General features: G+C 39.2%; 1 protein-coding gene across 3 annotated transcripts; it reads left to right on the top strand.

Annotated features, from left to right (window-relative positions):
• Nucleotides 1-146: 146 nt before the first annotated feature.
• LOC117566641 (uncharacterized) lies at nt 147-14,288 on the top strand. 3 transcript variants are annotated; one of them, XM_052005243.1, is made up of 5 exons: nt 147-904; nt 8,141-8,625; nt 12,253-12,476; nt 12,538-13,109; nt 13,333-14,288. In XM_052005243.1, exons 1-5 carry the CDS (start codon nt 691-693, stop codon nt 13,755-13,757), a joined length of 1,920 nt encoding a protein of 639 aa, XP_051861203.1. In that variant the 5' UTR covers nt 147-690; the 3' UTR covers nt 13,758-14,288. The 3 variants fall into 3 exon arrangements, with proteins under 3 accessions (XP_051861203.1, XP_051861204.1, XP_034102074.2); XM_052005244.1 differs by having other exon boundaries at nt 12,538-13,140; nt 13,384-13,532; XM_034246183.2 differs by having other exon boundaries at nt 148-904; nt 13,384-14,288.
• Nucleotides 14,289-14,653: the final 365 nt, after the last annotated feature.

Here is a 14,653-nt window from a genome sequence, read left to right on the forward strand (position 1 = left end):
AAGCAAACTTCCAGCATGGAGACAGAGTAACTGACTCTCACAGCAATCGAAGCGGAAAATAGCTAGTTTTAGCGGGAGAGCGAACTCGAGGCGAGCAGCACTAACGAAGCGCGATCACGAAGCATCGTCGACTGACAGCGCCATAAGCTGCGCTCAGTTCGATTCGATCATTCGTCGCAGCAAGTTCAACTCGTCATCGGGCTCCTCACACACTCACACGAAGCGTAGTTGAGAGTCGAGGGTGGCGCAGAGCTTGGCCGAGTCCCAGTCTCACACTCAGTCTCCAAAAAAAAAAAAAATAAAATAAAACCGAAACGAAATAAAAAGGAAAAGAAAATCCGCGAGAGTGCATTAACATTAAACAATTGTGTGACGTTATAATTTGGTGTATATTTGTCAATCAATGTGTAGAATTTATGTGAGCGCGAGTGAAGTGGAAATCGAAATATCGATATCGAACTAGTCGGATTATGCAATTGGCCTTTTGCCGAGTGAAAAGTCAAACTGTGTTTTGTAATGCGCCAAAGAAACGACGAAAATCAAAATAAAAGTGAAGCAGCTGCAAAACTCAAGCTACAACGAAACCGCAATCGGCGCCACTGAAAAGCCGTTTTCTCAAACAAAAACAAATACAACAATAACAACTGCAAAAAAACATATATAACTGAAACTTAAGACATCCAGACTAAAATGGCGGTTGCTGCGACTGCGACTACGAATGCGACGAGCATTTGCGTCAGCTGCGTGCGCCAGCGGCAAAATCGACGCTGCGTTGGCGTCGGCGTCGGCAGCGGCGCAACCGCAGCCATTGGCAGTAATGCCATTTTGCAAATTTATAGCGCCTGGGCGCTGCTCACCTTGCTGGCCGCCAGTGCTGCCATTGTGCAGAGTGCAGCGGTTTTCGGTTAGTTGATTTACTGATAATTGATAAGCTATTAACCTAAGGCTTTTTTTTAACTTCTCACCATATAACAACGCTTTTTCGGTACTTCCCCAGGCGTTCAATACTTTCGTTTTATTATTTTTTAAGCACTTGAGATCTCTATAGCTCTTAAAGTTTTTTCTCGAATTTGCCATGTGGTTAGTCGTTAATTTTTTTGTGCTGTATTTTTTTATTTGCCCGTTTTTTTGCACTATTCTATTTCAAGGTGCTTTTATGTCATATTCTTAGTAGTAGTTTCTGGTAATCTCTTTTGATGTGAACCACTGTCATTTGTGCTTTTCAGTTTTGGTCTGTTTGTCTCTTCGTCTTGTTGTCGTCTGTCTGGATTCTGTTTCTTATATTTTTTTGTGCGACAATTTTGTGAACGTGAACCGTAAACCGGTTGAAGTTGAGGTTGCTCTCCTCTACGAATGTCTCGCCTCGATCTTTTTTTGTTTTGCTTTTCCATTTGTGCACATGGTATTTATTACTTTATTTACTTATTCATTTTTGTTTTATTATCGTTGTGATTTTGGTCAAGCGAGTTATTAATAATGTTCTCACTCTGTTGTGCTCTTGGTTAAGTCTTAAACAAACGCATTACATCTTTAATTGCGTTTACGTCTTTTTTACGTGAATCATTTGACGCAATGGCCTAGACGTAATGACAATAAAGTCATGTAAATACACGCGGAAGCCGTGGAAATGAAACAAAATACACAGTTTAAGACATGTGAATATGAGAATAATGAAAAAAAAGTAATTATTATTTTTATACTACAACAAAGATAAACCTGAGGGGGAAGAGAAAAACAATTCACAACTTGAAGCAAGCTGAATTTAAAGAAATAAGAGAACAAAAACAAAAACAAAAATAAAAAAAAAAGAATAGCTATGACAGCCAGAGGGAGCGACTACCGCGACCTCATTGTCATTGAAATACAGTTACGCCGCGCACAGAACAAAGGCAAAAGGCAACAGCAACAGCAGCAACAAAAGTAACGGCAACGCCAGCAGAGCATCTCTCGCTCTGCCTCTGCCTCTGCCGCGGAGTTCAGTTGAGTTCTGTTGCCAGTTGGCAGTGTTGCCAGTTACCGATTCACCTTTCCCTTTCCCTTTCCCTATGCCATTTCCCTAACCGATTGCAGTGTCCGTCCATCCATCCGTCTGTCTGTCTGTCTGTCTGTCTCTCTGTCTGTCGGTTAACAAGCGAAGCTTTTAACGTTGTTCCGCTGAACTTTTAACATTATTTCGTCGCTCCATTTGGGAACTATGCCAATTACATTTCAATTAAATGAAATTTAATTATGATGGCCAAGTTAACAGAACTGCTGTTGCTAGTTTAAGCATTGAAAAATGAAAAAAAAAAACATTATGCAAATGTGGTTGAAACACAAGAAGTTGCCAGATCTGTTCAATAAACATGCATACATAATATTATTCATAAGTGTATGTATGTGTGTGTGAACCGGTTACTGAATCAATTTGCGTACAAAAAAGAGCAAAAAAACACACACACATACACATACATATGCATAACTCATACATCAATATGTTACCAGACAGCTAGAACTTTTTTTGTTGTAGTTTTCGTTGCTTTTGAAACGAGCAAAAAAAACAAGAAGTCGTCGCACCTCAGGGCTCGACTCACAAAGCACAGTTGATCTGTTGATGTCATAAGAGTTCAATTAGCTGCAACACGCCCACCCGCTTCCCCCTCTTTCTACTTCGGTTCCCTTCTTTCTTCTCATTCGTCTCACAATGCGTTGACCAGACCAAGTTGTTCAACTTTTTGCGCACAAAATGCAAATAAAAGCTGTAACAACAAAAAACTGTAAGCAAAAACAAAAGCAAAAGCAAAAAACAGAGCGGTTTAGGCAGAGAGTGGAGAGAGAGAGAAAGATAAAGGGGAGAGAGAGAGATAGCTTTATGTGTAGGCAATAGCTTTTGTGTGTATCAAGATGTGCAGAGCGTCAACAAGCGCTCAATTAAAATGCAAATTGACCGTTATCTGAGCTGGCTTCGCTCTCTTCGCTCTCACACTAAAAATGGCGACACTTCAGCTAGATGTTACAACTGTTGTTGTTGTTCTCGTTGTTGTTGCCACTGCAGTTGCTACGCCCAACGCCCACCGCCCACCAGCCATACTATCTAAAATTGGCGCAAACTATTTTGGCCAACAGTTATAGGCAAACACATACACACACACACACTCTTACACTCACAGACTTTATAGAAGCACTTACTTTGTTGGTAATTTTTTGCTAATTGCTAAAATGGCCGCCTTGATTTATGTATGCGACCGTTAGAAGGCAGCAGGCGAGTCCAAGTCGACTGCAGCGTGAATGTATGTGTGCTAGTGTATGTGTGTGTGTGTGGAGTCATGTTGAACCGGCTAGAAGCAACACTCGGGCATTGCTCGGTCACGCTGCTGTTGGCAAAATGCGACTTGCAACAAGCAGCAGCAGCAACAGCAACAGCAACAGTTGCCGTTAGGCTGTCTGCAATAATGTTGTTGCTGTTGCACGCAAACAACAGACAACAGACAACGACAGCAACTGCAACATCAGCGCAGCAAAGAGAATCAGTTAAAGCTGAATGCATGTCAAGTTCTTTGCTGTTGCTGCTGCTGTTGCTGCTGCACGTTGTTGTCTTGTTTATAGTACAATTTATTTTATTTAGTTAGTTGCTGCTGTGCAAACAGACAAACAGAGAAACGACGACTACGAAGACGACAACAACAACTGCAACAACGACAATGACAACAGCAACAACAATAACAACAACTACAATGACAACACATTTGCTTGACCTATAAGCAAAATTGGCCAACAGGAATTGTGGCGCTGTTGACCAGTGTAACATGTTTGTGTGTGTGTCTGCGAGATGTGAGTGAAGTACGGGGGAGAAAGAGGGGAGAGGGGAGAGTGAAGAGTGAGGAAGTGGGCCTGCCACTTAACCCTTGCAGTTCTGACTTTGATAGTTGACCTAATTTTCAGTTGGTAAATAAAAACAAAACAAAAAAAAAAGTACTACACTCATCGCATTTTTTTTGTAGCTGTTTGTGCGTCAAGTGTGCTCTTCTTTCTCTCTCGCTCTCACTTGGACTGCGTGGTGTATGTGTGTGTGTGTTGTGTAATTTTTTAACAACAACTTTTTTATTTCGAGTGCTGCTGACGAGCTGTTGCTGATGCGGCTGCAGCTTCAGCTTCAGCTGTTGCTGTTGTGGTCGGTGCGTTTTTTTGTATGCAACTGTGCGTAATTATGATGAGTGAGCGTTGCACGTTTGCAACATGGAATATGCCACAGAATTTGTGATGCCCAACACACAGGCACTCAAAACAGATGCTTGACAATCTGCGCCAAGAGACCCCAACAGCCTTTGCTTAACACATGAGCGGGCAGGCAAATCTCTCTCTCAGTCGCCCACAGACTAAAGCCGAAGCTTGAAGCCCAACCCCAAAATGTAAACAAAACCAAAACAAAGCACAACAACTGCCCAGAACTAAAGTACACTCTGCATGCGTGCGTGTGTGTCTGTGTGTGTGAATACACTCATAAATTGTGAGTGTGAGTGTGAGTGCACTCATTATAGGCACCTGTAGATCAACATTGACTGCCCTTCAGCTCAGCTTTTGTTGAGCCCTTTTGCAAGTGACCGTCACGCAAAGAGCTGCAGCATTATGGCCAGAATCAACACACACACACTCACACACTTGTTCAAACACTCACACACACACACCCAAGAGCAATTTACAAATGTTTAAAGCACTGTAAACGCGAGAGTCAGTAATCAAGTTATGTGATGTTGGCCGCTGCTATCTAATTTTATTTAGTTACTGCTTCTAACCTTCCTCGAATTAGACAAACAATTTAAAAGGTAAATACGACAAAACAAATTGAAATGTTGTAGTTTGTTTGTTTACAACATTTACATTTGCATAGATACTCGCCGCATGCAAATGAGAAATGCTCGAAATGGAAAATCCGAAATTCTATTCCCAAAGTTAACACTCAGTTTTGCCAGCAATTTTTTGGACTTTCCACTCGCCATTTGCCACTTGCCTCGTGCCTTTTCCCTCTTGCCTCTTGCCACTTGTGCTGCATTCAGCTTTCGAATCACCCAAAAAAGTAAAAGAAGCAAAAAAATAAAAAACCCAGAAGATCTGAAAAACACATAAAGCAACTATACTACTATTCATGTTATGCTCTAGAAATTGAGACAAATTATGAACGGCACATTTATGGTGAAAAATCAAGTGAAATTACAGCCCTTTCTTTGCGTGGTTCGCTGAGTTCGCCGTTTGCTGTTGCTGTTTGCTGTTTTGCTGCTGCCCAACCCCCATTCTAACCTCAGCTGTAACCCATCTACCATCCATCCATCCATCCATCCATCCACCTCTGATTCCCTCTTTACTCTTCGCCCCCATTTCTTCAGCCTCATCAACCTTAATGCGTCTCTCGTCTGCTGTTGCAGCCAAGCACAACACTCATTTAACTTGTTATACGATTATATTTAATATGTGTATGTGTGTGTGTGTATGTGAGTGTGTGTATTCTTGTGGTTGTGTGCGTGCTTTTAACCCAATTAGCTCAAGCTGTAACTGAAGCTAGAGTTCAGTGGCATAAGCCTCGACTTTTATAGCTGCCATTCAGCCAGTCAGCCACCAAACACAAAAAACACCAAAAAACCAAAAAAAAAGAAAAAATTGCCAGTAAACCTCATTGTTTTTTTGGTGCTAATGGATTAAAGTTATGGCTTATGGGTCAATTTATCAGACAGATAGCAGTTAGCTGTCAGAATAAAATAGTTTTTACAACAATTATTATCATTTTGAAGTCTTGTCGATCAATTATGGGCCAACAGGTTGCCCATCGAGGTCAAGTCCAATTAATTGAACTCTCACATTTCATTCAATTGATACAAAAATTACGCTTTCTAAGATTTTAATTAAGCACTCAATTAAAAGCCAGTTTTAATTGAATGTGATTAACACCTACAAGTGTAGAAATTTAGGCAATATGTTATATCTCATTTATAATACATATTTGCATTTGCTGCATAAAATGTCAATGGACAATATTGAACTTTAATATAATTTATATAATCGATTCTAATTTAATTAACTTGCTCGTTATCGAAAGATTAATGAAATGGCAGCGCGTTAAGTGAGTTCGACAATGAGATACCCTATACTTAATTTCAATAAAAGCAAAATTTTGCGAATACGGTAATATCGTTAAAATATACCTCATTAGTATATTTTAATACTGAAGTATATCAAAATATGTATTTTGTATAATAATATACCATTTATTTAAAACTATTTTTAAATTATGTTTAATTAAAGGTGTTTTTAGTATATCAATATACTAATATACTACTATTAAATTATACATAATAAAGATATTAATAAGACCAAATTATACCAAGAGTTGTATTTAGCATAACGATATACCATACATTTAATTTTGAATATACCATAGAGTACAAAATATACCATATTGATAATCGAAGCAATTAAATCAGAGACCCTACAGCTATGTCAGGAATTAAAACTATTAAATTTGGCAAATTAATTTGATGCGAATACTTATCTTTCATCTGCTATCATTGTTGCTAATTGCTGTTAAATATAAAATTGTCATGAACTGAATATTTTAAGTGCAATCCAATCAATTAATTTATTCTCTGTGATATCTAATGAGGTTCGCACTATATCTAGACAGCAAACAATTGCTGAAAACTTGAGCTTACATCTGCTTTCAAAGCTTGTAATTAAACGATTATCAGTTGTGCAGTTGCACATACAATTGATTGTTGCGGAAGCTTGGCAAGTTGTTAATTGAACAATTGAACAATGATAATCTATAAGTTGTTAACAATTATGGCAACAATGCTATATTTATTTGCGTTACATAAAAGAAGTCTTGAGCTTTCGCATTGTAATTGTAGCACTCCCATTCCCACAGAGTGCTGTAATTTTGCAGTGCGAATGTTCCACATTATGTTGCAACATTATTAACTGCTCTTGGAGAACATAGAAGACACAAATTTCATTTGTTTTTAATCAAGTTATGTGTGTTGGACAATTAAGTGCATAAATGCATTTTTAAGTGCACTTTTAGGAGCTGTTCCAAACATTTCGAGGCACTTTATTAAAGTGCAGCACGTGTCAGCTACTTGGCTATTAATGTCAAGTTCGAAACGAGAATTAGCTGGCAAATTAAACACACACACACACACAACAAATGCAAATTGTTTTTGCACTCGCGAAGGCGAATAAAACTTTAATGGGCCAAAAAGAGCGGTGGGTAGCTCGTATGTAATTGCCCAACAAGACGACAAGAAGAGATGGCAATGGTTTTTGGTCAAGGGGATGCAAAAAGGGGGGCAACTTAATAATAAAATGTTGCAACAACTATAATAATAAGCGCCCACAATGCACAGTGCGAGCTGAGTTGAGTCAGTGACCCAGAATATAATGCAAAAGTAGTTTTCCTATGGAATATGGCATCGACGGCGGCACATTGTAAATAAATATTTCATATTTAACAACAGCAACAGCAATAACAATAATAATAACAACAGCAGCCACTGAGCGTACTCTCATGTGTGCGTTATTAATTTAACTAGTGTGTGCAGCTGTATCGGTATCTGTAGTTGTATCTGTATCTGTAGCTGTAGCTGTATCTTTGTCTGCATCTGTATCTGTATCTGCTGCTGTGAAATATATGTGTGCAACAACACAGCGTGTGTGTGTTGTATTTTTAACCTCTGCTGCGCAAAGTTCGACTGCGAGTGCAAAATAATTGAGCCGAGACTCTTGAAACTCTGAACGTCAACTGGCATTTTATGAGCTCAGTATACTACTCAGTATTCGTTGTATGAGGTATCGCCAGTTATTCAATTACTCGCATACAATACATCAAATTAATTGAATTTCGAGAATGTCATAGATACTACGTTCACGTTCATCGACGAAATTCATAATTCACACTCAATTTCTATGATCTATTTTTAGTGCATTGCTCAAGACATCATTGGTTTGGGGCTTGTCTTTTTCCATTTATTACTATGCTTTACTATATGATACATAGATGGATAGATAGATGGTTGTTTGCCCTGCTGATTAGCAATATTTTGTTAAGTTACACACAAACCAAACACAAACCAAACACACACATCTGATGTGCTCCACTTTTACCTTTTTCCAGGTGGACTGTCGCAGCACACATTCAAACCGCTGTGCAGTGCACAACATGAGCATTTCATGGAGAGCGATGGCAAAGAGTCGAGTCTCATCATTGAATTGAAACCGGACTCGTATGGAGCTGAGCACAGCACCTGCACCCGCATACTGAGCGCACCGCCCAGCTTCGGATTCATTGTGCGTCTCATTTTGCCCAAGCTGCGTCACAATCAACACACAACCGACAATGACAACTACAACAGCAACAGCAACAGCAACAACGACAACACTCAGTCCCTATCCAGTGGCAGTTTCGTGTCGAGCATCATGCCCTCTGTTGTCAGCACGGCGAGGCCACAGTCACTGTCATCTGGTTCCTCAGCCCTGACGGGCATGTCCACGCTGATTGAGCGACTGAATACCACAGCAGCAGCAGCAGCAGCAGCAGGAGCTGAAGGTGGACTGACCTCAGCCGCAACAATTGCGGGACGCACCTGTCCCCTGAACATTGTAAGTGGAAGCTTCATTATTGCTACAGATTGAAATCGAGGCCTTCGTAATATTGATGAATTTGTTAATGCTGTCGATGCAAATCATCTGTAAAATGCTCTCTAGATAACTTGAATTCAAATGATGCATATCAAGTGAACAAATAGAATTTGAATTTAGCATTCGCAGATAGTTGTAAAAATTGTAAATACTATAAATAGCTGATAGGTATGCAAATATTTACCTACTATATACTATTTTATACTTTACTGTAGTATATTATAGTATACTATTATACTAAAATTGTCTATTATGTACTGAAATATATTGTGAGACAGTATTATAGTAAATATACTATATACGTTTGTATTTCTGAAGTATTCATCGCAAATATGTATCTACTATTTTATACTATACTATAATACTGCAATATACTATACTACAGTATATTATAGTATACTGCGCATAATGTTAAATGCCGAATATATTAAACGGAAATAGTTTGTTAAGTCTTGATAGCGAGAAGTTTGTTTGCATAACTAAAAGATAATTTATTGCTACAGATAAGCATTCTAGCATTCTAACAGCATTAAAGTCGAGGTGGCAAAAAACATTTTGCAGTTATGTATAACCACTTAAATGTTAAATTTAGAAAGCAAATGCAAATATCAAGCAGCTAAAAGGAAACAAATATTGAATTTAGGGAATAGCATAACAACTTCATAAATATTTCTATTTGATTTGGTCTTTTCACATCTTTATAAATATACTATATATAGAGTTTGAACTCGCACATTTGCTTATTTGTCTATATTTTTAAATCGAAAGAGTTGTACTAATCTATGCAGCTAGAAAATCTGTTTATCGCTCGAGTTAAAGATGTTGATCTCAAGGTTGCAATTAGAGTTTGTTCGACATTTGTTGCACCTTCCAAATGGCTTTTAGCTGACCATCGGAAAGCATAATTTAGATTTTGACTTGTGAGCGGCGATTGTTTGGGTGTGGGTGTTATTGTTGTTATTAGTGTGTGTGTGTGTGTCTTGTTGCTGCGCATGCGTGACCACCGAAAAGTGTGAGAATTGTGGTACACGTATTTAGCATTGAACTCACCCAAAAAAAAATAACATATATAATAGATAGAAGTATATAAAGAGAGACTTTGAAGAGAGACAATGACATGAGTTCAGCGAGTGACTTCATCAAAGATTCGTGATATAATTCTAATTTATATTGAGCCTATGACTTGATTTCGGAAGGTTTTCAACATGCTTCAAACATGGCAACGCGGTATGCCATGGTCGAGCACTTTCGCCTATTGTAACTTGGCTAATTGTGATTAGTTTTTTTTTTTTTCGTTATTCGTTATTCGTTTTTTTGTTGTGTCTAATGACATTGTTTTTTAGTTGTGGTTTTCACATGGCATTTTGACATTTGAAATTGTCGCCAATTATTGTTAATTGAAAAAGTTCTCTTTAGCGCTATATAGACTGCAACTTGTCTCGCTTTAAGGTTGACATTGAACTCGGTGGAAACAGAATTATACATACATAACTCTTAACCCGCATCTCAGTTGCTGGTTGTTTGGTTTCGTTGGCAATTCCAGAATGCGGGGCTTGGCTTAGATACGATGCGATGCGAGTGAGAGACATATATTCTGAGCGCGTGCGATTTGCATAAGCGCGCCCGATTCGAGCCATTTTTGCATTTGGTGCGAGTTCTGGGCATTTTGTGTATTTGAAACACGTTTGTCTCATTTGGCCAGGAAAACGAAACGAAATACGCGACGCAACACAACTCGACGCACAAAACCGACAACCGACAACACTTTCAGTTGCTGCTGCTGCGTTGCGCTGCGATGCCATAAATACTACAATGACTGCCAAAATGACTGACTGAATGACTGACAACTAGACGGATTGATGCGAACGTGGACAGTCTCTGGCCATAAAAAAAAAACAACTATCTGCGCATCGCAAGATGGCATGGCTTTAGCTCTATCTGCAGCCACACATAGGTAGGTAGAGCTTTAGCCATATGGGTATCTGAAACTGTATCTGGATATAAATGGGGTTTCTTTGTTCGCCTCCATATGCAAATGTGTCACAGTCACAGTCAATGATAAACATTCTCGGACTAGAATCGCATATCGCAATCGAGATGCACATACTTGTATAAAATACAAACTACAACTGATGATTACTTACCCAAGTGGTGTAAACAGGCAGCTAGTTTAATTGAATAGCCACACCTGGAAGTCGAGCTGAAGCCCCTTAATTAATTATTAATTAACTCTGCTCGGATAATGTTCAAGCTCCGTTATATCAGCTATTGAACTCAAGCCCTTTAGGCACGATTAATTACATTAGCGAATGCTTAAATAATATTCTGCCGATCGATAATTATTTAGAGTTGTATAGAAAAGGTATTAAGAATTGTAAACAATTCTGGACTAATTCGATCTGATATTATACAATCAATCCCAAAGTTATCAACAGCGGAATGTTTGCAAAGTTCCGTTTTGTTGATTGTGAACACATTTGCAATGAGATTCATTTACTTGGGGAAAATTAATGCATTAGCTCGTGTATTCAATAGAAAAACTATTATCAGTTTCTATTGAATATTTGTAATGTATTTAGAGAGTTATTCAATTTATTAGATCAAATTAAAGACGTTGAATAATAATTCTGACAGAATTAGCTAACTGTATGCGAATTTTAATTAGCTTTTTAATAATTCACAAATTAATCGAATTTGTGTGTTGAATTTCACTACCGCAAACTCAAAAGTTATAAATATTTCAATTGCTTTAAACAATGGCTAATAAATAGTAAATTCTACGCATTTTGGCCTTTTAATTGTTAGATTATTAAACTAATTTATTGTTTGTTTACATTGGGGATTTGAAAGCATGGCTGTTTATACCCTGTATAAGATATGGGAATGTAAATATTTGAGTAATTAATAATAGTTATTTTCAAATTAAATATTTCGAAATAATTTAATGCTTTGTCTATGCTATACGTTATAAAAATTAAATGCTATTTCAAGTCTAGGGTATTTTTGTATCGTGTTTTTTAAAATAACTCGTTGGCAACAACGCTGTGTATATTAAATTGTTTTTTAAACAAATTGTTACTTTTAGCTTTGCATATTATACTCGTAGTATTATATGCATTTATAATTATGAATAGCGTGGAATTTCGCTGGCCATAGTACTCCACGTAGTACTCTCCGCGTAACCTGATCGAGCAGGGGAGACATTCGCATGTGCTACCTAAAACCGCTTTTGTGGCGCGTATTTTTCCAGCGTAAATATTTAATTTAGCATTATTCTTCTGCCAGTGATTGTTGTTGTTGCTGCTGTTAAACGCCATGCGAAAAATATATCCAAAATGTATTCGCAGTTGATCGTTTATTGTGCACGTTTTTTGATCTTTATTTGCGTAAATAATTTATATCACGTCAGAGCAGCGCTGCCTTTGTTTGTGGGCGTGAAGCGCGTTGAGTGCTTTTTATTAGCTCCCTCAGCGTTTTTAATCTATTGTTTAAGTATTTTGAGCGCGTAAATTGTTTGCACGATCGCGTGCAAATATTAGATCAAACTCCAATTAAATCTCGATCTGTTTTCTTTTTTTTTTTTTGCAGTTCAGCTCATTGGATCCGCATACCGCACAATGGCGCGTGGATCCCTGTCAGCTGGAGGATACAGCCTCCGAGATGGAGGATCCTGTGCGTTTGTTCCACGGTCGTGTGCGCATTGTGTGGGAGCATGAACAGCAGGAGCTGAAGTCGAAGCTAATGATCACGGTGCTGGGCAAGGGAGAACAGTGTAAGGACGCACAAAACAAGCATCAGTGCCTGAAGATTGGGTAAGCTAACCAAAGGAATGTTTTACTATAAATTCAGTTAACTGATTATTTAATTCCTTAGCGATGAGCCTATTCTCTGCATCTCCAAGGAGCTGGCCTGCGATGGCATACGCCATTGCCCGTATAGCAATGAGTATGACAGCGATGAGGACTACGAGTTATGCTATAAGCAGCGTCGTCCTGGTCTACTGCCATCGGCCAAAGAGTCCGATTTGATCGAGCAATTCACACTCGAAGTGTTTCGCAATTTCTTTTTGCACGATGCACCCAAAAGACCACAGAATGCCAGCAGCTCCGTTTCGAACAGCAATTCGACAACGCAGCTGCATAAAGTTCACACCAAAGATATGAAAAAGCCGAATGGCGAGGCCAACGGTTCACCGAATGCCATCGGAGCCGAGCAGACGCCGGAGGCGGATGGCAAGTCAGGACAGGATAATGCCACCATGGAGAGCAATGGCAACGCGAATGCGAATGCGAATGGAAATGGGAACACTGGCGGCAGCGGATTCACGCGTCGCAACTCGACGAGGACGGGCCTCCACTCGGATCTGTCCAAGTACGGACCGTGGGGCTATCTAATGCTCGGCATGCTCCTCTGCGGCGGTGCTCTGCTCATCTGCGGCCTCTGGGGTACGTTCAATTGCACACTTTTGTAGCCCAAGTAAGACATAGACATTTATATTTATGTGAGTTTTTTGTTTTCGTTTTTCTTCTTTGTTTTCGTGCTGACTTTTTATTGGTATCGTTACATCGCGCATGCCTCTCTCGTATCTTTATCAATGTCTATGTCTTTGTCTAACTTTCGCCTTATGCCATTAATCCTCCGTTCACCCTCCCCCCTCCCTTTGAACAGTTTCCTGTTGTCGCTTGAGCTCTCACATTGAATCCATACGTTCACTTACAGCATCCGCATCCCAGCATGCGGTCAACAATGAGCGCGAGGCAGCGCTGGCCGCCGCCAATGGAGCTGGCCAGGATCCCACGAATGCCACCTCGCCGCCCAACTACGAGGAACTGGATCCACCGCCAGCTTACTCGGTGCTCTTTCCCAATCAGAAGGCCGCCAGTAGCAATACTTTGAATGCCCTGGATGGCGTCGTTGCCAGCACAACAGCTGCAGCAGCAGCAGCGGCAGCGGCGGCTGCAGCAGCAACAGCAACGGCAGTTGTGGCAGCAACATCCGTGGCAGAGCAACAGCAGCAGCAGCAAGAACAACAAACCCAGCAACAACAACAACAACAACAACAAGAAAATCCAGGAGAGCAGCCAACGAACTAGCTATAAGCCTGACAAGAAGGTCGCCGAATAAAGGCGCATCCTGGCATAATAGATTAGGTTTAGGTTCCAACATCTTTGACTGACTCTGATGCAATTAGTTTAGAAAACCAATTTGATAGTTATTAGCCCTAATTTGTAAGTATAACTCTATTTTAAATGTATAACGTTAATGTTAGCTGGTCAACACTATGTATGCACCCAAAACTACCCAAAAAAACAAAAGAAACATGAACACGTCCAATGTCCAACTGACCAACTGCTAAGCATGCTGGCTCGGCTGACAAATCCTATTTTAATCAATTCCAAAAGAAATTTAAACGATTGCTTGCAACGCAGAAACTACTCGTAATCGTAATCATACTATACTTTTAATATATACTGAATGTAAAAGAAAAAACACACGACAAGCATCAATAACAACAACAACAACAACAACAACGACAAGTCGTATATTTTTTGTATCTTTGTTAATGTAAAATTTAATGTGATATAAATTTAAATCATAATAAAAACAAAACCTGTACAAGTTTATTTAATTGGAATTTGCAAGCCTTAAACAAGGACTGAATAATTGGCAATCAAGGTAATCAATGGATGAAGTCAGAAGGTCATTTGGATTACTGAATACAATCGCAGAATGGTTTATTTTATGCAGTTCCAGATTCAGCTTCGTATACTTAATATTCCCACACATACTTTGCGGCTGAAGTTTCATGTATAAAACGCGTTGCATACTTTTGAGCGGCTGCCGTTTTGTTGGTGAAAACTGTAGCCTACTTTTGTGCGCATTAAAATATTTCCGCTGAATCCGACTCTTGACACAATTTAAATACTATACTTACGCTGATTTGTTAACTGTAAATGAATTTTAAAATCATACGTACTTATAAAGAAAT

The sequence above is a fragment of the Drosophila albomicans genome, chromosome 3 (genome assembly GCF_009650485.2).
Source record: "Drosophila albomicans strain 15112-1751.03 chromosome 3, ASM965048v2, whole genome shotgun sequence".
NCBI lineage: Eukaryota > Metazoa > Arthropoda > Insecta > Diptera > Drosophilidae > Drosophila > Drosophila albomicans.

Coding starts and splice junctions, on each gene's coding strand:
- LOC117566641 (XM_052005243.1), top strand. CDS start 691: ATGGCGGTTGCTGCGACTGCGACTACGAATGCGACGAGCATTTGCGTC. Junction 8,626..12,252: donor GCACCTGTCCCCTGAACATT/GTAAGTGGAAGC, acceptor TTTTTTTTGCAG/TTCAGCTCATTGGATCCGCA. Junction 12,477..12,537: donor CATCAGTGCCTGAAGATTGG/GTAAGCTAACCA, acceptor TTAATTCCTTAG/CGATGAGCCTATTCTCTGCA.